General features: G+C 37.6%; 2 protein-coding genes across 2 annotated transcripts; one reads left to right on the top strand and one right to left on the bottom strand.

Annotated features, from left to right (window-relative positions):
- The first annotated feature begins 1739 nt into the window (after positions 1-1739).
- Positions 1740-3311, top strand: LOC131155997 (uncharacterized). The gene is made up of 2 exons (XM_058109452.1): positions 1740-1994; positions 2454-3311. Exons 1-2 carry the CDS (start codon positions 1740-1742, stop codon positions 3309-3311), a joined length of 1113 nt encoding a protein of 370 aa, XP_057965435.1.
- Positions 3312-19040: 15729 nt separating this feature from the next.
- Positions 19041-25829, bottom strand: LOC131155452 (nuclear transport factor 2). Its single transcript, XM_058108605.1, has 10 exons — positions 25557-25829; positions 25367-25443; positions 25132-25269; positions 24040-24325; positions 23732-23958; positions 23378-23552; positions 23061-23182; positions 22914-22973; positions 20971-21041; positions 19041-19703 (listed from the first exon to the last, which is right to left on the bottom strand). Exons 2-10 carry the CDS (start codon positions 25421-25423, stop codon positions 19412-19414), a joined length of 1428 nt encoding a protein of 475 aa, XP_057964588.1. The 5' UTR covers positions 25424-25443; positions 25557-25829; the 3' UTR covers positions 19041-19411.
- Positions 25830-26053: the final 224 nt, after the last annotated feature.

Here is a 26053-nt window from a genome sequence, read left to right as displayed (position 1 = left end):
TAATCTTTATTATTTTTTGCTTGTATTTTGTTATGTTAATGTCATTTTAAATTGAACTTGCTGTATTATTTTAATTTAATGTCAATTTAAAATACCTTGTTAGAACTCGTTGTTTATTGATTTACTTTAATTTCATATTGATTATCTTGTTGGGTTATATCTATTTTTAATTTCATTTTATTTGAGACTCTTCATTATTATTGTGTTTTAGTAGATTGTTTTCCATTTAAGTAGTTAAGATATTGAGTTTATTTTTGTTCGAATTTATTGTTGGGTTGAATTTAATTTTTGTTCACATTATTGATGGAACTATTGTCTCCATGTGAAGTTGATGTTAGGATAATTAGTGTGTTTGTTCGAGTTAAGATAATTAGTGATGTTGGGACAATTTCTGTTCATATTTTTGGTTTGAGATAATTAGTGTGTTTGATTGTTTCAGTGTAGTTCTGCACTTTAACATTACTTTAATGATTGTTTAAGTTTAGTAATTTTCTTGAGTTATTTCTATTAAGAGTTTAGTCATTTTCATTTAAAGTTAGTGTCGAGATTTAATGATTGGTCTGTCATTAGTGAATTGTCGGTTGATTTTGTGCTCGTTAGGTTCATAGTTTAGATGTTGTTTATTTCAATTTTGTCATAAATATTTCAAAACCCCAAAGATTTCGAATCTAAACCATGTTCAGTAAAATTTGTTTTCTTATTTTCTTTGCCTATTTCGCGCTAGTTTAAAGCTAATTTGCATTCTCCGTGGAGACAATCTGGCCTATTTGAGCTAATTATTACACAGCGTAACTCCTATATTTGGGATAGCCCTAGTGCTACTCATTTTTAGAAGTGAGTCAAGTTTTTGGCACCATTGCCGGGGAGTGCCAAAATTAGTTTTGATCTAGTGTTTCTTCATTTATTTTGATTTTTCTCATAACTTTAAAACACAAAAAATATATATATAATATTTTTTAAAAAAGCAAAAAATAAAGAATAAAAAAAATTGATCATGTTTGACTGCTACTATGTTGGTGACTGTCTACTATTTGGGTTGATGTTTGATACCTTGGATTAAAGACATTTCACATAAGTTATACAAACTGTCACCTAATACAGGTAGTAGGTTTCCAGTTTCTGTTGTAAGTGAGGACACTTAAATTGATTTGAGTAATCTTTTTGAAGAGAATTTTGAGGAAACCGTGGCTGGACCTCCACCTACACCACGCACTTTGAAAGATTTTTTACAGCCTACACGCACCACTACACCATCCTGTATTGCTTTGCCAAATCATGCACTGAATTTCACCATTAAGCATGGTATGTTGTCAGTAATATCTCAGTTCCACGAGATGGATTCTGAGAGTCCTTATCAGCATCTGACCGATTTTGAGTTAGCATGTACTACCTTCATTACTAGAGCAGGAACTGATAATTAGATTAAACTTCGTTTATTTCCTTTTTCCTTGAAGGATAAAGCAAAGATCTGGTTTAATTCTCTAAGACCTAACTCTATTTTTGATTGGACCAACATGCAACGTAAGTTCTTACATAATTTTTTTCCTTTTCAGAGAACCCAGTTCCTACAGGAGCAAATCAGTCAGTTTATGCAGAGAGGTGATAAGACTTTCCAGGCTTGTTGGGAAAGGTTCAAAGAGCTGATTAATATTTGTCCGCATCATAGGTTTGAGTCTTGAAGGCTGGTAAATTATTTCTATACTGCCCTTACTCCTGATTGTAAGCATTTTGTTCAGACTATGTGTAATGGGGAGTTCTTTAGCAAGGAATCAGATGAGGCACTAGCATTCTTTGATTACTTAGCTGAAAGTGCACAACAGTGGAATACACGATCTGATCGGGCACCAACGACAGTGCAACCTCTTAGGGCAATTGGTGGTGGAGGTAGATATAAGGTAAAGGAGGAAATTGATATCCAGGCTCACATTGCTGCATTAGCTAGGAGGGTAGAGGCTATAGAGTTAGAGAAGGTGAAAGCAGCGAAATTAGATGAGGTGTGCTCTCTATGCGCCGATTCTAGCCATAAGGCCCAAGATTGTCTGATCATGACAGTAGTGTAGGAGAGTAGGTTTGATCAGATTCAGTCAGCAAATTAGGTTAACAAAGCTCCCAATCAACCCTTCTCAAACACCTACAATCCGGGATGGAGGAATCACCTAAATTTTTCATGGAGGAATGATCGGGCTGGTCAATCTTCTTCACAGTTTCAGCAGCCTCCCCAGTCTTTTGCACCACAGTCTCAGCATCTGTATCATCTTCATCCGATTTCTTAGCACTACTCAACTCCAGGGTTTCCATCTAACATTGCAATCATTCCACTGAAAAGGTCTCTTGAGGATACTCTTTAGCATTTCATGCAAATTCAGGCCACAACTAACAATGAACTGCGAGGCGCCATTAATAAGATCAGTACATAGTTGAGTACCTTAGAGAAAGAGAAATATCCAACGCAGCCTCAGCCTAATCCTTGGGTATACCGACAGCAACAGAAGCCAGTGCATAATGTTTCAGGGGATTCCATTGAAACGGCAAAGGCCGTCATTACTTTGAGAAGTGGGAAGGAAGTCCCCCGACTAGAGATATCTATTACGAGGCAGACAGTTGCCCCGACACCAAAAGTTGCAGTGGAGGTAGATGAGGCCAAGGAAAAATCAGAGGAAGTAAGTCCAGAATTGAAGAAGTCAGTCGACATGGAGGCCAAGACTAGTAAGGAGTACCAACCTGTGGTACCATATCCTCAGAGGTTGACAACTGGTCAGAAGAACAAATACCATACTGAGATTCAGGAAATCTTCAAGCAGGTGAAGATTAATATTCCGCTTCTAGATGCCATTCAGCAAGTTCCTTCGTATGCAAAATTTTTGAAGGACTTGTGCATAGTGAAGAGGAAATTGAATGTAAAGAAGAAGACTTTCTTGACAGAGCAGGTTAGTGCATTGATATTGAGTGAAACTCCTCAGAAACTCAAAGATCCTGGTTCTCCCACCATCTCCATTATGATCGGTGAATCTCACATAGGGAGAGCTCTACTTGATTTGGGGAGTAGTGTGAACTTGCTACCATTCTCGATATATGAGCAGTTGGGGTTAGGTGAGTTGAAGAAGACCTCTATTGTGCTACAGTTGGTTGATAGATCAGTGAAGGTGCCACGGGATGTTATTAAGGATGTATTGGTTCAAGTTGACAAATTTTACTACCCGGTGGAATTTGTGATTTTGGATATGCAGCAGCCTATCTCTACCATTTCCCAGGCACCTGTTGTACTTGGGCGCCCATTCCTTGCTACCTCCAATGCATTAATCAATTGTTGAAGTGGAGTACTGAAGCTCACATTTGGAAATATGACATTGGAGATGAACGTGTTCAATGCTTGCAAGATGCCTAGTGGTTGTGATGACTCTAAGGTACGTGCAATTGATGTGATAGATGATTTTGATATTTCAGAGTTTTTATCAGTGTTTGGTTTTAACAGTGCAGTTGAGAATGACTCTCTCGAGCATCCTGATGTTTTTGATGAGACAATTCCTTTATCTAGAGAGTTGACAGAATCTAAGGGGCAGTGCACGAAGATAGATAGTTCCCCTTAGTTGTTAGATGCAGGTTATATGAGTAGTTGGCGTAAGCCAACTTTTGAAGCTCTTGACTTACCAGAAGTCATGAAGTCATCAGAAGAAGAAGTCCCTACACTTGAGTTGAAACCACTACCTAAGGACTTGAAATATGTTTTTCTGGGCCCAAATGGGGGCACATTTCCTATGGTAATTTCTTCTCATCTTACTTTGAAGCAGGAAACTGAGTTATTGCTGGTATTGAGGCAGCATCGAGGAGCAATAGGCTGGACTATTGCAGACACCAAGGGTATTGATCCTGCAATCTGTACTCACAACATTTTTCTAGAAGGAGACGCAAGGCCAGTTTGTGATGTGCAGTGGAGATTGAATCCAACCATGAAAGAGGTGGTAAACAAAGAAGTGCTGAAACTATTAGCTACTGACATCATCTATCCTATCTCCGACAGCAAGTGGGTAAGCCCGATACAGGTAGTACCAAAAAAATCTGGTTTAACTATCATTGATAATGCTAGTGGAGAGTTGATCCCATCTAGGAAAGTAACGGGTTGGAGAATGTGCATTGATTATCGTAAATTAAATTCGGTTAGCTAAAAAGATCACTATCTGTTACCCTTCCTAGATCAGATACTTGAAAAAGTAGCCGGTAATGCTTTTTATTGTTTTTTGGATGGTTTTTCAGGGTATTATCAAATTGTCATACCACCAGAGGATCAAGAGAAGACTACGTTCACTTGCCCCTTTGGGACTTACGCTTTTCGCAAGATGCCATTCGAATTATGCAATGCACCCGCTACTTTCCAGCGCTACATAATAAGTATTTTCTCTGACATGTTAGATGAGATGTGTGAAATTTTTGTGAATGGTTTTTCTGTGTTTGGTAAGTCCTTTGATACTTGTTTGAAAAACTTGACTACTATCCTAAAAAGATGTGAAGAAAAGAAGTTATTGAATTGGGAAAAGTGTCAGTTTATGGTAAGTAGTGGTTTGGTACTCGGCCATTTAGTTTCTAAGCGTGGCATAGAGGTCAACAGAGCCAAGGTAGAGTTGATTTCCCAATTACCTATCCCTAAGATAGTGAGGGATATTCGTTCTTTCCTTGGCCATGCCGACTTCTATAGGCATTTCATTCAGAATTTCAGTAGTATTGCTAAACCATTATGTTCTTTATTGCAAACTGAGACTAAATTTTTATGAACTGATGCATGCCAACAGGCTTTTGAGATACTAAAAAAATATTTGATCATGGCACCAATTATGCAACCCCCTCGGTGGGACCTGCCATTTGAGATTATGACTGATGTTAGTGATTTCGCTCTTGGGGCCATTCTTGGTGAAAGAGTTGATAACAATCCTTTTGTCATCTATTATGCAAGTTGAACCTTGAATGATGCTCAGAAAAATTATACCACCACTGAGAAGGAGTTGTTGGCTGTTGTGTTTGCCTTGGAAAAATTTCGCTCTTATGTCATTGGATCTTCTGTTATTATTTTTACTAATCATTTTGCGTTGAAATATTTGTTGGCAAAAAGAGATGCCAAGCCCAGGTTGATCAGATGGATTCTACTTCTTCAAGAGTTTGGCATCACCATTCGAGATTAAAAGGGAGTAGAAAATGTTGTAACTGACCATCTTTCTCGTTTGCAGCTACTTGATATATCTGTATCCCTTTCTCCCTTAAATGATGATTTACCTTATGAGCGTCTTTTTGCAGTGTCGCACGCTCCTTGGTTTGCTAATATTGTGAACTACCTTGTCACCGACCGAATGCCAAACCATTGGGTAACTCAGTACTAGCGTAAGTTCCTTGCAGAGGTACGACACTACTATTTTGACAATCCATATTTGTTTAAATATTGTTCTGATCAATTGGTTTGCAGATGTGTGCCCGATGATGAATTTACTTCTGTGATGCATTTTTGTAATAGTGGAGCGTGTGGAGGCCACTTTGCTGCAAAGAAAACTGTTTCAAAAATTTTGCAAAGTGGACTCTGCTGGCCTACTATGTTCAAAGATGTTGAAAATTTTTGTGAAACCTGTGAGGCTTGTCAGAAATTAGGGAAAATCACAACAAAGAATGAAATGTCTATGTCTCCCATTTTGACTCTTGAAACTTTTGACTGTTGGGGGATTGATTTTATAGGATCATTCCCAAACTCTTTTGGGCATTCTTACATTTTAGTTGCTGTGGATTATGTCTCAAAATGGGTGGAAGTTATACCTTGTAGAACAAATGACCACAAGATTGTTATCCGTTTTCTCAAGGAGTTATTTGCACGTTTTGGCATGCCCAAGGCGATCATTAGTGATAGGGGTTGCACTTTTGTAACAAGCCATTTGAAAAACTCATGCAAAAGTATGGAGTGACTCATAAGGTCTCTACTCCATATCACCCTCAGACTAATGGTCAAGCTGAGTTGGCCAATAGAGAGATCAAAATCATACTTGAGAAAACGGTGCGTCCTAATCGAAAAGACTAGTCAGAAAAACTTGTTGATGCACTCTGGGCCTATCGAACTGCATTTAAGACGAATTTAGGAATGTCCCCTTATAGGTTAGTTTATGGTAAGGCATGTCATTTACCTGTTGAGATTCAGCATCGTGCTTTATGGGCTATAAAACATATTTACTTTTCACTTGATGATGCCAAGGGTTTAAGGAAATTGCAGGTATATGAGCTTGAAGAGTCTAAGAAGGAAGCTTACGACAATGCCCGCTTAGCAAAGGAGCGGATGAAGTTGCTGCATGATCGGAAAATTAAAGATAACAACTTTTCCCTACTCAGCAAGTGCTTCTCTATGACTCCAGATTGCATCTATTTCCTGGGAAAACTGAAGTCCCGATGGGATGGCCCATACATCATTGAAAAAATTCATTCTCATGGTGCAGTAGAAATTGTAGATCCAAAGAATGGCAACAGCTTCACAGTCAATGGCCAACGTCTCAAGCCTTTCATGACTCTATTAGATCCGCATGAGGAGGTCTTGCTTCTGCAAGATCCCAGGGGAGTCCTTTGACCTTTCTCATTTACTCTTTTCTTTTTCCTTTTGTTTTATTTGTTCTTATTTGCATCTTTCTTTTCTTTTTCTACTGTTTTTGTTGGTTGTGACTCTCTATTGTTCTTTTTTTTTTCTTTTTTCTGTTGGTTTGTTTCTTCCATGCATATCTTTTCCAATTTCCCCTATGCTTTCACATTGAAGACAATGTCTCATTTTAGTTGGGGGGGAGAGCATGTGCAATAGTGTGCTTCCATATGAAAAAAAAAAGTTTCAATGTGAAAATTGCATATGATGTTTGCATGTCAGTTAGGTCCACATTTGAGAAATACTGTTATTGAGCTTAGAGCATGTTGAATTCCTTATTTGTGAACTAACTTATACCTTTCACATACTTGCGTATAACTTAAGAATTACACACTTGAATCAATCATGCGTAGTTTCTCTTTATACGACTTGTAACTCCATGAAAGAATTGATTGGTAGTACACTCGTGCTAATCTGGCTATATAATTTCTTGTATTTACACGGCATCTCACGAGGCTGAATAAAAACACTCACGTGATTCATTGCACTTAGGGTTCCTTGTGAGCACTGAGAGAACACCCGTGACGACTATGACAACTTGTGAGGTATTGTTGAGCCATTTATCGTTCTTTTGAGTTTTTTATATCAACTCAGAGTTCATGAAACTCAAATTTCCTTTTTTTTTTTTTCTGGATATCCTTTGTACACTGGTCTCTGTTTTTGATTTGCTAGCCTGGAGGTGACACCTAGTGGGAGGATAGAAACCTAAGTCTTGTAACCTACTCAAAATGTGAAGGCTGAGCCACCCCTAGAGATAGACTTAGTTCATAGACCACAATTCGAGCTCAATTACCATTAATTATTTGAAAACTACAAAAGAAGTGTTAAGATTGTCCTTATTGCTCAAGAAAAGACAAAAAATAAAGAATGAGCAAAAGAAAGAATAAGAAATAAACATGCGCATGAAATGAAATGTCAATGCCGGTCCAAATACATATCACAAGGCCACGACACATATTTTTCATGTATGAAGATGCTTTAACCGGTTAATGCCTCAGATGTATTCACGACAAGTTTGTGAATAAGTTGATCTAGGGTGGTCTCGGTTGGATATGGCGAGCAGGTGAGAAGATGCTAGGCTGAAGGACCCGACACCTCATAAATAGGCTTGATCCTTTCCAGACTAGTCCACTCCGTATATTTAGCATTTGTTCCTTTTAATATGTGGGATGTTTGATCACGACACTCCTTCTCACATATGACGAGTGAACCTACTTTCTTTGAGTGTTTTTTAGGGTATACCAGTTAGGCCGAGTCAAAACGACCGTTCTGTAGGTATCCATTGGTATCCTAGGTGTACTGAGTCACACACATCACACACACCTCGAGAGTTTACCTATTTATACTCGAACTTATATGACTACATTAACTCTGAATTGTGCCTCTAGTTAACTTCATGTAAGTATATTGCTCTTAAATGACATATAAAAGATGAAACTTGCACGAGTGATGTACTTCGAAGTTGTGTGTATTGAATATGAACAAGCCTATGTGAAATTCAGTTATATTCTTGTATGTGAAACTGTATGCTTGTGTCGCATGTGCATTACTTTCATGATCACTAGAGTTTGTAGTTGTAGGCACCGCCCTAAGATTCATTCACGTCATTTGCTAGAAACTAGCAAAACGTTAGTTAGGGGTATGATTACGCGTCAAAACTGTGTAATTGGGTATCTTAAGTCGGTCTTTAAGGCTTCTATTTTTAATTAAATGCCCAATTATGTCTAATATTTTAACTAAGTGCCGAATTTATCATTCTTGAGTTTTATTGCACAATTTATGAATTTTTGGCAAATTTTTGTCGCAGAAAAATTCCCGCGAACCAAAACCAGTACATGTTCGTAATTTGCATATAACTTTTCCATTCACGTTCCGATTGAGATGATTCCAATTTAAAGAGAAAGAAGAAAGGATTATCTACAACTTCCATGTTTTAAGTTTCATGAGAAATGGGCTTTAGGAAGGTCGAACTTGGCTGTGAACGCAGAAAAAAAAAATAAAGAAAAATCAAAAAAGAATATATATATATATATATATATATATGAAATTAGAAAATTCAAAAAAATATTGGTGGCTTGGAAACACAAAAGTCCAAATTTGTGGGTGTGTGAGTTGTGAAGCAAAGAAGTCAAAAGGGACTGTGGGCGCTGCCCCCAGCCGAGACCCTCTCTTTTGTTCTCTTCTTCTCTTCTCTTCTCCTTCTACTTCTTCTTCTTCTTCTTCTTTAGTTTTTCTTTGTTTTTTTTTTCCATCTTGCTCTACTCCTCTTCCCTGTCTTCCTCTCTCTATTCTCAGTCCGGCCTCTTCCTCTCTTCTCTGCTTTTCCACCATAACCATCCACAACAGCAGATAGCAACAGCCGCAGAGCCTACAGCCCAACGAGTAGCTCCACCACATGCAGGCCACCCATTTTTCCAGCAGCTCCACCACATGCAAGCCACCCATTCTTCCATTAGCTCCACCATACGCAGGCCACCCATTTTTCCATTAGCTCCACCACACGCAGGCCACCCATTTTTCCAGTAGCTCCACCACACGCAGGCCACCCGAAGCTATAGCTTCTGTCTGCAGCAAACAACAGAGCAGCCTCTGCCCTTCTCTCTCTCTCTCTCTCTCTCTCTCTCTCTCTCTCTCTCTCTCTCTCTAATCTTTATTATTTTTTACTTGTATTTTGTTATGTTAATGTCATTTTAAATTGAACTTGCTGTATTATTTTAATTTAATGTCAATTTAAAATACCTTGTTAGAACTTGTTGTTTATTGATTTACTTTAATTTCATATTGATTCTCTTGTTGGGTTATATCTATGTTTAATTTCATTTTATTTGCGACTCTTCATTATTATTGTGTTTTAGTAGATTGTTTTCCATTGAAGTAGTTAAGATATTGAGTTTATTTTTGTTCGAATTTATTGTTGGGTTGAATTTAACTTAAGTTCACATTATTGGTGGAACTATTGTCTCCATGTGAAGTTGACGTTAGGATAATTAGTGTTTGTTCGGGTTAAGATAATTAGTGATGTTGGGACAATATCTGTTCACATTTTTGGTTTGAGATAATTTGTTTGTTTGATTGTTTCAGTGTAGTTCTGCACTTTAACATTACTTTAATGATTGTTTAAGTTTAGTAATTTTCTTGAGTTATTTCTATTAAGAGTTTAGTCATTTTCATTTAAAGTTAGTGTCGAGATTAAATAATTGGTCTATCATTAGTGAATTGTCGGTTGATTTTGTGCGCGTTGGGTTCATAGTTTAGATGTTGTTTGTTTCACTTCCGTCATAAATATTTCAAAACCCCAAAGATTTCGAATCTGAACCATGTTCAGTAAAATTTGTTTTCTTATTTTCTTTGCCTATGTCGCGCTAGTTTAGAGCTAATTTGCATTCCCCGTGGAGATGATCTGGCCTATTTGGGCTAATTATTAGACGACGTTACTCCTATACTTGGGATAGCTCTAGTGCTACTCATTTTTAGAAGTGAGTCAATGGTCATGCTTTGACTTAGTTTAAACTGTATTTTTGAAAATCATGATTTTGTGATTACCAAATAAGTATGGAATAAACTGTTATATGAATATGCATGAGTTGTGATTTGCTAAAATGAGATATAGAAATGTGTGTTCCGAATTGTTCCAGGTTGTGAAAGAGTGTCCGGCTTTGTATTCGAGGGTGTGAAATACCACCTGCCAGTGGCAAAAGTGTCCGATTCTATATCCAATGGCGTGAAATATTGCCTCTTACCGGCTGATCACCGAAGGGTGTGGATCCACCAAATGTATCGGTACGATGCCATGAGAGCCTGGGGCTACGCCATGTGCCAGGGACTCTGTGTAATGTGAACCGGCTTCGTGTCAAAGGGTGTGACGACACCGAGCTGATTGATCATGTGTGTGTTAAAAATTATACTAGAACTATTTTGTGAAAAATACTGGAACTGTATTGAACTGTGTATGTTTTATGTCATGATAACACTCTTATGCCACACACCAATATAACCTGATTCTTCCTTACTGAGAGATTTCTCACCCCTATCATACATACATGTTTTTAGGTCCTTCAAGTAACCAGAACTAGCATATCCTTGTGTGGGGAGCGTAGTGGTCAGTTTACTACGTAGGGTACTAGTGTAAGTACTTGGACTGTAACTGGGTTGTCGTTTTGGGTATTTGCTGGCACCTGGGGTTATGTTTTGTATTATAGAGCTTAGACTCTATCTGTATAGACTCTGGTATGGTACTTTGTATATATAGAATGAACTTTTCCACTGCATATATGTCATGTATGTGAATGTGTATAGGGTGTACGGGAATCCCACGGGGTTGGACCCTCATTCATTATAGTATCATGTGTGTTTTGTATGATATAGGGATAGGTTAGGTTACTACATCACACCCTGGGTCCCATTGCTGGGTTCGGGGCATGACATTTCAATGGATTTCATATTAGGTTCACTCAGGTCCAAAGGGGTATGGACTATATATTTTTTGTGGTTGATAGATTTTCTAAAATGACACATTTTATTCCTTGCCATAAAACTAATGATGCCACAAATATAGCCAATTTACTCTTTAGGGACATTGTACGATTGCATGGCATTCCTAGGACAATTGTGAGTGATAGGGATGTTAAATTCTTTAGCTACTTTTGGAAGGTTTTGTGAGAAAGTTAGGAACTAAGCTATTGTTTTCTACTACTTGTCATCCTCAAACTGATGGTCAAACTGAAGTAGTTAATCGGACTTTAGCTACCTTACTGTGTGCGGTCATTCAAAGGAATTTAAAATCATGGGAAGAATGCATGCCACTTGTTGAGTTTGCTTATAATAGAACTGTGCATGCTTCTACTAATTTTTCTCCATTTGAAATTGTTTATGGTTTTAATCCTTTGACTCCATTGGATTTGATGCCGCTACTTGTGAATGAGATAGCTAGCTTAGACGGACGACACAAGGCTAACTTGGTGAAGAGGATCCATGAACAAGCACGACAGCATATCAAAAAGAAGTACCAACAATATTCATCTCAAGCCAATAAGGGGCGCAAGTTCATTACTTTTGAACTGGGAGATTGGGTATATGTGTATATGGGAAAAGAGAGGTTTCCTACTAAAAAGAAAAAAAAAAAAAAAAGCTACACCCGAGGGGTGATGGACCTTTTCAAGTGCTAAAAAATATCAATGACAATGCATACAAGTTGGATCTATCAGGTGAGTATAAAGTCAATGCAACTTTCAATGTTTCTGATTTATCCCCTTTTGATGTAGGTGATGATTCGAGGATGAATCCTTTTAAGGAGAGGGGGAACGATATGAACCAACAAGCTCCAATTGCACAGGATGATCTGCACATGCCAAGCAGACCCATCACAAGAGCTAGAGCCAAGAAGGTCAAAGAGGCTACGCAAGGACTAATTAAGAAGTTGCTTGAGCAAGAGTCAATGAGGATCATGGACACTAAAGAAAAGGACTTTCTTGAAGAGCCTAAGATGGTAAATTGTCTAAAGACATGTGAAGCAATAACCTTAAGCTAATATAGGCTGTTTGGGAAATTTTTATTGTTTTAATTAAAGTATAGGCTAAATAGTGAGCCAATTGTGTCAATTAAGCATGGCATGTGACTTGCACATGTTTCATTAAATGACATCATGGCATGTGACTTGCACATGTTTCATTAAATGAAATGGCATGCTTGATGTTATGTGGGGCTATTTTATTTAGCCAAATTGATGTCATAGCCTATTTTTATTAGCCAGGCTGATGTCATAGGTTTCTTTTAGTTTCCATAAGTAGCCAACTCTCTGTTGTATTAAAAAGGAATATTTTTGGCTAAATACAATTCCAAGTGAGGTTTATTTCTCTTCAAGTTCTTCATTGAACTTTCACCGAACTTATCAAAGGTGCTACCTTTGTGGTGTTCATCCATTAATTTGATATTCTTATTTGTGCTTCACATCAAGCAATAGGTCAAAGATCCACTACCATGTCGAATCTTATTTTGGGTTTGGGGTTTTGATAAATCTGATTTGGAGTCTCTATACGTTCATTCTTGGGGTTTCACATCACCTAGTTGGTCACCGAGTTCGGCTCTAAAGATGTTAGCCAATATTTAGCCTTATCTCTCAAAAAGATTGGAAAAAGCCTTAAGCGGAGGGCATCATCACCAAAATTATGTATTCGGATGGTGGAACAAATTTTGAGGAATTCATCTAGATGCTTATAAGGATTTTCATTTGAATTCCCATAGAAGTTGGGAAGCATCGAGATGGTGGAAGTCTTGATCTCAAATTGCGCTGCCTCGACATCTGGAAACCGGATACAAGACGGCGATGTGTAGGTGTTGGGTACAAAGTAGTCCCTAAAAGGTTGAAGTGGTTGCTCCGCCACCACAGGTTGGTGGGGAGCTTGAGGTTCTGAAATTTGAATGGCCGGAACTGGATTACGTTCGTCCATAACTTTGGGTTCGGACGACTCAACAAACTCGAGATTCAAGGTGGGTTTCCTAATGGACCTACGGGATCTCTCAATCTCGGGGTCTATAACAACTAACTCAAGATCTTACAAAGAACACAAACCCAGCATACACAAATATAGCACACAATTAAGACTTCAATACATCAAACAAAATAAAAATAAAATAAAACAAAGAAAAATAAAGCAATAATACTCTAAACTAGAAGTTGGCTTATAACTGTAACTTAGTCCCCGGAAACGGTGCCAAAATTTGGTAGGTTTCGTCTAGCCAAGGCTTAGGTACTCAACTACTAAAAATAAAATTTATATACCTAACTACTCCCAAGTTTAGTAGAATAGTGAGTAAGTCGGGTATCGATCCATAGGGACTAAAGTGCAGTTATTCACCACTTCCAACCTAGTTTACTATAACTTTGTGTAAAAGGAAAAAGATGATATTTTGATAGGGTTTTCTAATAATCTACTAAAAGCATGTAAATTATAAATTATCACTACTCCTACAAATCAAATCTAAGATCATGAATCATGCCTAGACTGTCGTTTGGCACAAATTATTTGTTCAGTCAATTATCCATCTTAGGGTAACGGTTAAGTGGACCATTCGAGGGCATAGAGTAGAGAAGGTGCACCAACCGTCCGAAGCATAGTCAGGAACCATGGTGTAATCTATCTCAACGATCATGAATCCACCCTGTACATGAACTGTAGCCTAATCTGTATAGATGACTAAATCCCTAACTAGGCTATCCTATCCCCTAGGGTATCATCAATTTCAAAGATGTAAACTTGCATGGTATTTAAATGAAAACATGTAAAGGAAAGCATTTAAATGAAAGCATATAAAAGAAAGCACTAAATGTGGCTTCAATTGCAAACTCAAAAGTATGTCACTAACAATCAAGAGTACAACTGAGAACTAGAATAGGAATTTAAATCAACACAGTAAATCTAATCTACTTTTGTTCTTAATGATGTTTAAGGTCTTTCACTAACCCAAAAGAAACCAAAGAGGAACCCTAATCACATATTCAAAGCTAATAATTATACCCATTAGGGTTTACAAGATTTGAAATTCAAAATAGGAAAGTTCTGCAAGTATCTCGCGCAGATTCCCCTGGTCGTGCCCTGGTCGAGGTTCGCGGGAAATCAAGAATTCAAACTTTAGCATTGTCGACCTAGTAGTGCCAATGGATCTTTCTGGTCGAGCTGTTGTTCATGACTTGTAGGATCTCAACTTCAGTTCAACCTCAGGAACTCGACTTGGTCGCCCCTCAAGGTCTTCCTAGTCAAATACTTGGTCGATACTCTTAGTATCTCTAGCTTAGTTAGCTTTAGTATCTCGACCTGGTTGCCTTTAAAGGTCACTTGGTCGAACCTTGCAGCATTTCTTCTTCAGCCTGACTCTTAGAGTCTGCAGCTTGTGACTTGATCGGCCCTATGTTTTTTGGTCGCACAACATGGTCGAGTAGAGTCTTTTCTTCTTTGATGTGTTGAGGCTCTAAGGGTTCGGATGAGCGACTGATTTGAGCTTTGTGCACTCCAATTACTCCCTTGGCTTCTCGTAATGATTATCTCCTCAGTTTTAACCTGTTTTTCCTGAAACACGAACAAACCTTACATAACTCCAAACTATGTCAACAAATTCTTCACAACATGTGGTTGAAGAAGTACCTATTTGCGTAATGATATGATTGGTAAATATTTATTGGGATTAAAGAAAAGGGAGTGAGAAGTCAAATTGTTCAAAGTATGACCATAATAACTATTATTGGACAAAGTTGAAGTAAGCTAATTTTAGTTTGCATATTTGATGTTATGTTACAATATTATTTTTTGTGTTTGCATTTTTCTAGTTATTTTAAATGTCATCTCACCACTCGTTAAGCAAGATGCTTTCTTTCATTATATGCTTTGTAGCTAGCTAGTATAATAAAAAACTGATGAGTTAATCAAATGAAGTGCACACATATATACAAACACCCCGAATTAAATTGCTTTAATGTACGTGCAGTGCATATAGAGAGAGAGAGAGAGAGAGAGAGAGAGAGAGAGAGTGAGTGAGTGAGTTATGGATAAGTCACTATGAATAAACGAAATGAGTGTTTAACTTCGTCGTCATCCTCATTGTCGAACTTGTTAGACATATCAGAGTTTGATAGGTATTTCGAATGCTTGAGTGTCCTCTACACCTCTAAACGATTACCTATATCCTAGCTGTTGCCAAGCACGTACTCTATAGTGAGCTTATAGAGAGAGTGTTGTGCTTGACATAACAACATTCTATTGTTCTTGTGATGCAAACATCGAGCTGTGTTGTGAATTTCATTAATATCTCTAAACTAATCGCCTCGCTACATATACTGTGCGCAGAGTTTAGGTATTGGTGCTATCAAAGTTTGTAACTGATGCACTAGCGAACCTAATAAAGTAATTCCATTGACCCATTGTCTTTGCAAATACCAACCACCAATGACCATACCCACATTCACGATACTTATCCAAGTTCTTATTGTTATTAAGAACCTTGTTGGGGATGTGGCTCATATTCTAAGTGGAACGCATGTACCAGGAAAAGCACAGTGAAGCAAGGGACCAAGAATAGATGCAGGTTGCAACCATGGAGGGCAACCGTCGATGGTTTCAGGCAATGCTATGAAGGCAATTTTCTGGGCTTCAAACCGTCAACAGTTTCACTCACAAACTTTACGGATTTTCAAATCTAAGATCAGTAGATTGGACTAATCGGAGGTATTTCCTCTGGAGGATTTCTATAGAAGTGTTTTAGATCAACTATAGGTCTTTTGTATGCATTAGGTTTTTATATAATGATCATTATATAACCCTAGAAGAGATTAAGCTTCAAGTAAGCTACAAAGCTTGGTGCAAGCTTCATTGATAGTAGAAAAGAGGTTGCTACTGCCGTGGACGTAGGCAAATTGTCTAATCACATAAACCTTACGTTTTTGCTTGTGTTTTTTATTCTTCTCATTACTGAGTGTTTGCTTCTTGAGTATATTTCATCATCGAGTGATTGCATTGGTGGTTGTTGATTGATTAGTGTGATTGTGGGCTTCCGTTGTGTATCTGAAAAAGAACAACGACAAACTAATGTTGTGCTGTCATTGGCTAGAAGGTATAATTTTGTACTTCGTTATGAAATGGGAGAGGAAAAAAAGTTATAAGGTTACTTATGATCTCGGTGTAAAGTCAATATCAGCCATGCTTTTGGTCACATCGATTGTCATATCTTCTTTGGGTAGTACAGTAGTCCAATTGGTCTATGTGTAAAGTTAAATAATTGATTTTATTGTTGTATCAATATCACACATGCTTCACATGGTGGAGTTGTGACGCCCTTCTTCAAACTCCGATTTGTATTTTTCATAGAGAAATCTCTTATCAACGATAGAACAAAATCCATTTTGCATCATATCTAAGCGATTCCTCGGTTCAGACCGAAGAAGCAATGTCACTCAATCATTATCAAACTAGTTGTAATCTTTTTCTGTTCGTGAGGTACTTCTAATAGGCCATGAATTAGATCAGAATCATTCTCAACGAGTCCATAAGAAGGGATCACATTTTTTTCATCGGGTCCGGGTAGTGACCAAAGATTTTGATTCTTTTTGCCTTCTTTGCCTTAGCTTTTCATACATTCAATTTGGCCTTTATTTTGTAGGGTAAAAAATGACTATCAATTGGTGTATATGTTAGTGCTTATATATGTTAATATCTTATACACACACACACACACACACACACAAGCTTTGGATCTAGGCTCATCTTTTTACAATTAGATAGGAATGGAATAATGTTTTCTCTCGTAATGATAATAGTCTATGCATAGGCCTATGAAACATCCCACTCTAATTTTATCCTTTCCTAACCTTTAAAATGAGGGTTGGAGACTCTACTAGCCTATGAAGGGGTGACAGTAGAAACAATTTAAGGACCTTTAATCCTTAAGATGTAAAGTGAACCACACATAAAAACCTTATAGGGTATGGATGATGCTGAGTTGCATGATTGGCTTTAATGGTGATAATGAATGTGTGCTCAACTTAGGTCATCCAGCTTTCATTGAATATATCATATCATAAATTAAACACATGCAGGGTATGCTTGGATGTTGTCATTGGTGATAAGGTGTATATTTGAAAAGTATTGAAATCAATTATAGCATGATGAGATTCAAAGTATAAGTGGTATGTGAGTCTAGCGGAATCAAAACCTTTAGTTGATCATTATGACGATGGAACCCCAAAGTCACGTGATAACAACATTTTTTATGAGATTTTTGAAGTGAGGTAAGTCTTACGACTCTGAAGAGGTACCCAATGGTTGTATGGTAGAATAATATCTAAAAGAAAGGTAATTCCTTAAATTGAAGAGTCAAAAATCATGCTTGATTGATGTTTGAACATCCCAAGTATATCATGGCACCGTTCAAAAGAACGGAAATGTGGGGGATGCTAATATCTTCTCTCACATAAATAAACTCTCAAATTAGACTCTGGCATGCATACTATTGATTAATTCCTTGGACCCTATAATTAATTAAAGATCAATTAATTTATAGTAATTTGGTAAGTTTAACCACACCTATGTAAAAAAAAAAAAAAAAAGCTTGTGACAACTCCATAAAACCCACTAAGTATAAGATAAAAGTCAAACAACATATTTTTGAAGTCATTCCCATTGAGACATCGAATCCCAATCCGCACGTGTTGATAATGTGTTTAAGAAAATTTAAGGTCCAATACCACTACTTTGTCTGTGGAAACAGACTCTTGCAAAAATGTAAGGTAAGGCTGCAAATTTTAAATCCATTGTGGTGCATCCCTTCTCCATAACCCGCATACGCGGGAACTTTTATGCACCAGACTGCCCTTTTCCCACTACTTTGTCACAAAAGATTTATTATAGATTGAAAAGCACTCTAGCCCCATTTCTTAAATAAACAAAGGCCATTTTTTAATAAACATGGGCCACTACAAATTTTTCACCAATACATCGCATGCATCGTGATGATAAATCACATGTGTTGTGTCACGATCCTTCTCCCATTCCATGAACCATAATGTATTGACTTTGGCTAACATTGGTGTGAATGTTTCATAATTTCGTCCTCGATCTCTGAAAACAAACTGAAATAGGAAAACTAAAAGAAAAGAGAGGGCTTAGCAATTCTAAACAGTCGCTGGGCAAATCACCATAAATTGGGCAGGATCTTTTCGATTGTTCTGTGCCAGTAGGTCAATCACTTTATGATTATGGATTTAATCGGCCATCAAGGAGCATATCACCTACTGCACACTTATGGTACGACCATAAACATGTTCAACCAAAATATTGGAGGCTTACAATAATATATACACATATACATGCATGTTGTGTGTCTCACTAACAGGAAGGGATGGATAGAAGAGTCCGCAGTGCTAAGACATTCCCTGCCTATGATATATGCCAACAGGGAGAGAGGAGATCCAATACTGTCATTGACCCGTGATCGTCCCAAGACTACATCAGGAGCAAAAGAGAGAGTATAAAAAGTACTGTCATTATTTCACAATCAGAGACTCATAATCATGCCACATTATAAACCATGATGAATAACCTTGCTCATCCAATACTTCTTGCAATTTTTGGCTCAACAGATGCAAGTGGTCAAATTAGAGGTTCAGCGCCAGAGAAATTGTAATTGAGCATGTGAACAATTTCCCTTAGTAGAGACTGCTCGTCAAGTTCATGAGTTGTATTGGCATACTTCAAACCCTGACCAAGGCTTAATAATTCATTCTATAAATTTCAACACAAGCAAATGAAAGCATGCTGCTTAGAAGAAGGGGGGGGGGGGGGGGTGGGGGGAGAGAGAGAGATTCCGTCATTGAAATTGCTCACACCAAAATGACACTTTCAGCTAGAAAGATTAACACATTCAAAATTAACTCAAGAATAATTCCCTATTAGGAAACAAATTGGCATCCTTGACATGGCATGAGTATGCAACTACACAATAGGGCTACTTCAATTGTTTTTACCATCCAACTACAACCACTCAACATGACCAAAAAAAAGTAAAAAGAAAAAGAACAAAACAAAACAAAATGACCAAAAAGGAGGCCAAAAAGAGGTAAGAAAATCCTACAGAAAATTTTGGACAGCACATCCACAAAAAGGATCAGGTGCTGGCCACTTGAGATGCTCTACCCCAACCACTGAAAAAACTACCGGATTTCAAGTAGAAAAATCTATCTTCCTTTAATCACAGACATTCAACACTATCAGTTGCTCAAGCAGGCGCAGATACTCGTGGTGCCATACTTTTGGCTGTTGCATTTACTGACATCCCACCCCAACGATTCATGCGTCCACCATTGTTACCCAGATGGTCAGCCCTCTGATATCCATCAACTCGGTTTGAATGTCCTCCTCGACCATTGCCCCTGTTTCCAAACTCTGTCCTGTTGCTGAAATCACCCCGACTGTAGCCTCTACCACCTCCATAGTTTCCTCGTCCTCTAGCTCCCTCATTCCTGAAACCACCCATACCCCCACGCCCATTTGTAAATCTACCCCTGTTGCTCCCTGCAAAATAAATTTAAAACTGACAATTTAAATAAGGAATGAAAGAAATACACAAACCCAACATTCTAATTGAACATTAAATAGGCATCTGCAAATAATAATTAGTCCTACTTGGAATTGCATCCAAATTGACACAAGATTCAGACCATTTCTCATCCTGCTCAACAGGATTACAAAAGGTCCAATTGCAACACATTTTTAAGCAAATAATTTAACATACAAGAGCTGACAGAATGGTATTGACAATTCGAAATGTTCTACCAGCAACCATTAAAAAGCAATAGGGGAAGAAAATGTTTTTATACTGTATTCTCATTGCTTTCAACAATATAAACCTAGAAACTTGGCTATTATGTGTTCAAAAGTAGGGAACTAAAAACTAAAGTAGCTCAACTAGTAAAAGCCTTTTACAACAAAGGTGCAATTGTAGCAATTGTATCTCTATTTAGCAACTTAAAATTAAAAACAGGAACAAATAATTGTAAAAGAACAAAAATAATTTTCTAACCCAAATCAGCCTACAAAAAGATTTACATTTTACAAGACAGCCTAAAACCAAAAGGAGATTTTAGTGAATAACAAAGGCCAATCTATCCAGCTAGCTCAAGAATTAAACATTAATGTCACCATCCAAGCCACAAATTGCTTCATATCATTGAGATCACAAGCCTTCACCACACCCATTATCATCACCATCATCATTATTATCACCAAATGCAATAGTGAAATCATTTTTATCTTAAGTCTCAATGCTAATATTAATGTCTGAAACACCTATTAGAAGACCAGTGGATTAAAATAAATTTGTGACTAAATAAATCACTTCAACATTAAATAAATAAAATCACTTCCTTAGTTCTTTTTCTAGTACAAGTTGTACAATGCAAAATTCTAAAATATAAGCAATTTAGAAAAGTCAAATACAAATTTATTACAGGATCTTACAATCTTAACAATACAACTGGGATCCTACAAATTTGTCTATGTAAAATCTAGAAGTAGGACCATAAGATTGCACAATCCAATGATCAACATGTTAATTTTAACCACCATGCATTCTGCACTGCATTGCTTCAAATATGCCTAAATAACTATTTTGAGGAAAACACATGCTCATCTGCTGTCCTGTCAATTACTTTCAATAGGGACATCCTTACCCAGCAGCCAAGCATGCTCTGTATTTTTTCTCCACAAGCAATAGTTCATGCATAGCCAAACTATATCATAAGCTGGAGAATAATTCCCAATAGCATAAATTAAGACTTGCCTCGAGAATTTGTGGATCTCTTCTCCTCAACATAAGCTTGGCGTCCACCAATCGTAATAGGGGAAGCCTAAAACATCAAGGAAAACTAGTTTACACAACAATCTGGAATGTGCCAAATAAAAAATCATAAACACTTAAAAAACAGTGGGATAAGGACCATGTACTTAAAAGATATAAAAAAACAGGACATGAGATACCACTTAAGCAAACACAGTAAGCAAATTGATATTTGCCTTATTTATTCATTTCACTAAAAGCATCTGACGAATAACATTGCAAATAAATGCCTTAAACACAGGTAGCACCCAACTCTTGCAAAAACATTAAACTACACCATGCATGAATATTTATCGGCCATTTAATGGCTCAATTTGCACCCAAAAAAAAAACTCAATTAGCCCAGTTACATATGGAAATCAACTTCCCCCAAAGTTCATTACAGGAGCAAGGGTGTGACATAGCATCTTCGCCTCCCAGACATAGCAATGCCACACTGAAAAGAACTAGTTCATAACATCACGGTAAAAACCAACAGAAAATCACTAAAGATTCTTTTTACAGGCCATATCAAAATCACCCTCCTGAATCTTCACTATGCTTAAAAAGTAGAGGTCACAAAGTAAATACACCCAACATTTATTTGCATATTTTCCAAATGACATTTATGTATAGAGAGAATCTTTTCATACACAATCCACATCAGGCCCCCAAAATAATCAAAGAAATGCATTAACAAATGATGTTCATCAAAGTAAGGCTCAACTTCTTAAATTAATTCAGGGTCAAACAAAACACAATACCGACTCCAAAGTACTTGTTTGAGCTCTTCTTGGTTGTGTAATATGAAAAAAGTAAAATAAATGCATTTGAATCTTTTCAAGCCATATTTTCTTTTTCTAGGATACCAAAGCAAGAGAAACCAAGAGAGCAAAACAGACAAGGTGCTCAGACTGCAAGCTGCCATTTCGAAAACAAGATAATCTTGAGAGCATATGGATATCTGATGAACTTTATTTTAATATAGAATATATCCTATTTATGGTAAGATAACTGGATCTCTTAAATGAAGAGAACAACCAAACTGCATTAAAAAGAGCCTATTTCATGCAAATTGCACTTGATCACATACAGAATGCGGGAAGACTGATATGCTGTGAGGGGGGCCCAGCCATGTGTTTTTTCACAGTTTTGAGTCAATCCCCCAAAAATGCCAACAATTAAAAGTCCATCAGGATTCTTTGACAAGTCCATTCTGCAAGAAAGTGTCCTTCAGAACTCACATGCCAACATGACAGTTCCAATTCTTCAGAGTACTCTATTGCCTCAACAATAGAATATTTTGGATGATAATCATCTGAGCATTTGCAGGCTGACCAAAATCATTCACAATGCAAAGATCCCAACATTGCATTTCCTACTACTGTGCATACCAAGATCTTTGACAATATGGCAGTCCAATTTCCCCAGATGACAACTATTCTCTCAAGTGTTTAAAACATCAGACCAAAATCAAAGGGCAACAAAAACCATGGAAAATTTACTACAACAAACTCATGTTGACCCAAAAAAAAAAAAAGAAAAAACACTAACAAACAAACCCAGAAGCCAATCTGATGTAAACAACGATATACAGTTCACATCTCTAAACACACCCTTTAAAACTAAAACAGAAAGTAACCTATCACTAAGGCTTGCTTTAATTAGCACTTTAAGCATGTATGCAGAAATAGAGGTAAATTTATTCATATATTCTAATAGCAACAAGCATGCAACCATAGTAGAATAAGTCATAGAACAATGTCCACTCTGATAAACATGTATTTAAAGTTAAAACAATTTTAGTCAGAAATCACAGATACCAGATTCATATTTTCAAACATCCTAAGAATAAGAGATGGCCAGGTATATGGTCCAATCAAGCGAAAGATAACACACATACCTCTATTGCATTTTGAACAGCATTTGCCACCTCAAATTCCACAAAGCCAAAACAAAATCCCTGTTCCCCAAAAATAAAACCAATTCATGGATCATTAAACAATGGACACAGTAAATGAAGAGCACATAAGATCAAATGGTTACCTACCTTGTTGCTTCTAACTTGAATTCCATTTCTCTTAATAGCTCCAAACTTTTTGAACTCGCCCTCAAGTAGGCCTGGTGTTGCACTCATTGGCAAGCCCCTTATGTAGATAGAGTAACCTTCAACTGCAAAAAAGTATAGTTCACAAAACATATGGTAAATATAGCATTAGTAGTAGTAAAAGATGTGCATGGTAGTCTCACCAGGTGAAAGAGACAACCATATAATAATAACAGTCTCCAAGTAGTCTAAAACAAAGTACTGCAGCTAATGTTACTTGAGAAATAGATGAAAAATAGTAAAATGATACAGGACAGCACCTTCTCCCTCTTGGCTGTCCCCACTGTCAACCGCATTTGAGTTTACATTGGACGTCTCAGCCACAGTTGCAGGCAGTGGTGTGGCAGTTATTTGTTGCTCCTGGCCCTTCGGTACAGCCCTTGGAGGAGCAGGAGTAGTTGACAAAGGCATGCCATTCTCCTTCATCACCTTCACCTGAGAGAAGGAACAACAACATTAACCAGCATATCAGAAAATAAAAAAAATATAAGTAAATAACATGAGACAAACATGGAGAAAAATTTTGGCGCACAAATGCAGAAATGGCCAGGAAAACTTCATGATGTAATCATACAAGTTCAGTGCCAATAGGAAATTGTTTGACGGACACTTACAATTGAAGCATACGACTTCCTTGGAACTTCTTCAATTTTGGAGTTAGATTCAGTCACTAACTGTGAATCATCATGAATTTCATCAACCACCTCAGCCACTGGGACTTCCTCTTCCACGATGAGAACTTCTCCATTCTCAGAAGGATCATACACTTCCTCCCCATTAACATCCTCTGATGACACAGTCATATGCTCTGAGACATGATTATCCTGCACAAGAGAAGGTTCTGCAAAGAAAATTTACTCAATGTAAGACACAGAACCAAGGAAAATACTAATTTAAACATATAAACTGAGCTTCTTGTTACCCTGATCTGGAGTGAGAGGAGCTTCAACCTCAGATGCCAAACCCTGGTCTCCCTCATTATTGACATCTTCAACATATCTAAACATATCATTCAGAACAAAGTATCCTTTGTCTTGCGGAGCAAGAAAGAAGGTCTGAGTAAAATTCCGCTTAACATTGTCCTTTCCCGTTAAGTAGCCAGTAACAAGGACAAGTACACCTCCTTCATGAGAATCTTGAGCATCGACAGTTTTGATCTCTGCACTGAGTTTACCATAATCCAGTGAAAGTACCTTCTCGTTGATAGCCTGTCCATCATAACACAACCCAAAGCATAAGATGGTTAAATACATCAGAAATTCAACTTTCCAACTGACTATTAATTTTCCTCTAGTTGACAGATGATGCTGAACACGTTACAACAACAAGCCTTAAGATCCCACCAAGTGGGGGTGACTTAGATGGTCTAGGCATTTGAAACGTAGGTCAACTAAAGCACCAGTGAGGAATGAAGTAATTACTGTTAGCACATTTACATAAAACTTTTGAAATCAATCTTTCCTAATGCTCCACTTGGTTGCCCATAACGTTAAAAATCAAAATCAAATTTACAAATTGGATATTTAGTTATTTAGACTGAGAAAAAATAAAATAGACCTCAACTAACAGAAGCCTAACAGAGATATGTGGCCTAGTCGAATGTAGGTCTTCTTCAGAAACCACTCCAGAAAAAGCACAAGGCGCTGCAAGGCCTAGGCTCCAGTGGCATTGATAGTGATAATGGTTAAGACAGATGCACATCAGATTTAGGATTTAAATCTGGGCAAAAGGAAAATGGAACATCATAAAGAGCTTCAAGCCTAACACTGTTTTCTCCACTTTTCCTCCTTTTTACAAGCAATAAAATGGAGGATCCAATATAGGAGTTAAAAACTGGTGCTATTTCAAGAATATTGTTCACTTATAGCCATTGAGAAAACATTTCACATATCAGCGCACAAGCCGTAACAGCTTTCAGAAGGCATACAATGGGGCCTGCGCATGAGGGCATAATCGCACAAGAGAGAAAACTGAGGGAGATAAAAAATAAAATAAAATAAAAGCAGAAACTCACATCCATTGATGAGACGGAACCCATGATTCCATTATCCTCGGGTCGACCAAGCTTGCTAATATCCTGGTAAAATCGATAGACGAGCTGGGGCGATTGATGCAGAATGTGGTAATACTGCTGAACAAAAGCATTCCCCACCTAAGAAAAGAGCACCAATTCGCATCAAAACCCAACAAGAAGACACACAGAGAGCGAAAAAGACTACCAGAAGATTTCAAAGTGAATCGACACATACAACTTGCGGACTAGGGGGAGATCCAGCGGCGGCCTGCTGCTGTACTGAAGATGCCATCACTGATCGATGAAGAAACCCTAAGAAAACCGTAAACAAGGATTGGAGCCAAGGAATATACACAGCTCGTGCTGATCTCACGGAAACAGATATATGGATTGATAAATCGAAGAGAGCAGGTAGGTAGGATTACCTGAGCTTAGGTTAGACCTGGGGAGGTGAGAGAAATCCTCTCGCTAAAGAGATTCTCAACTATCTCTCGCTGCCGCTTTCTCTCTCCTCCCGGTCGCTCTTCCTAGGGTTTTGCTCGGTGCCGGATCGCGAAAAAGAGAGAGGAAGTGGCGAGCAGCGATAAAAGAGGGCTTTCAAGTATTTATAGAGGGGAGAGGCAGAGATTGCGTGAAGGTGGGGTGTGAAAGGCGGTGTGTCCTCTACCGGTTTGAGGGGAGAAAGGGCAGTTTGAATTGGGAAGGAAATTGACACATGGGAATGATACCAATTAGGATGTTGGTATTTTTTTATTTTTTTTAATCGGTAAATCATAATGTTCTTCCTTATATTTGGGGTTGAAAATTAGGGCTTTGTTTGGACTTTTGATTTTTTTTAAAGAATCTTCCCAAAAAAAGAGATTTTTATATTATTTTTAAAATACTTAGCCTCCTTATAAAAGAAATCGTAGGAAGAAAATGT

Source organism: Malania oleifera, chromosome 5, assembly GCF_029873635.1.
Source record: "Malania oleifera isolate guangnan ecotype guangnan chromosome 5, ASM2987363v1, whole genome shotgun sequence".
In the NCBI taxonomy this organism is placed as follows: domain Eukaryota; kingdom Viridiplantae; phylum Streptophyta; class Magnoliopsida; order Santalales; family Ximeniaceae; genus Malania; species Malania oleifera.
This window is presented reverse-complemented; position numbering and strand designations above follow the sequence as displayed.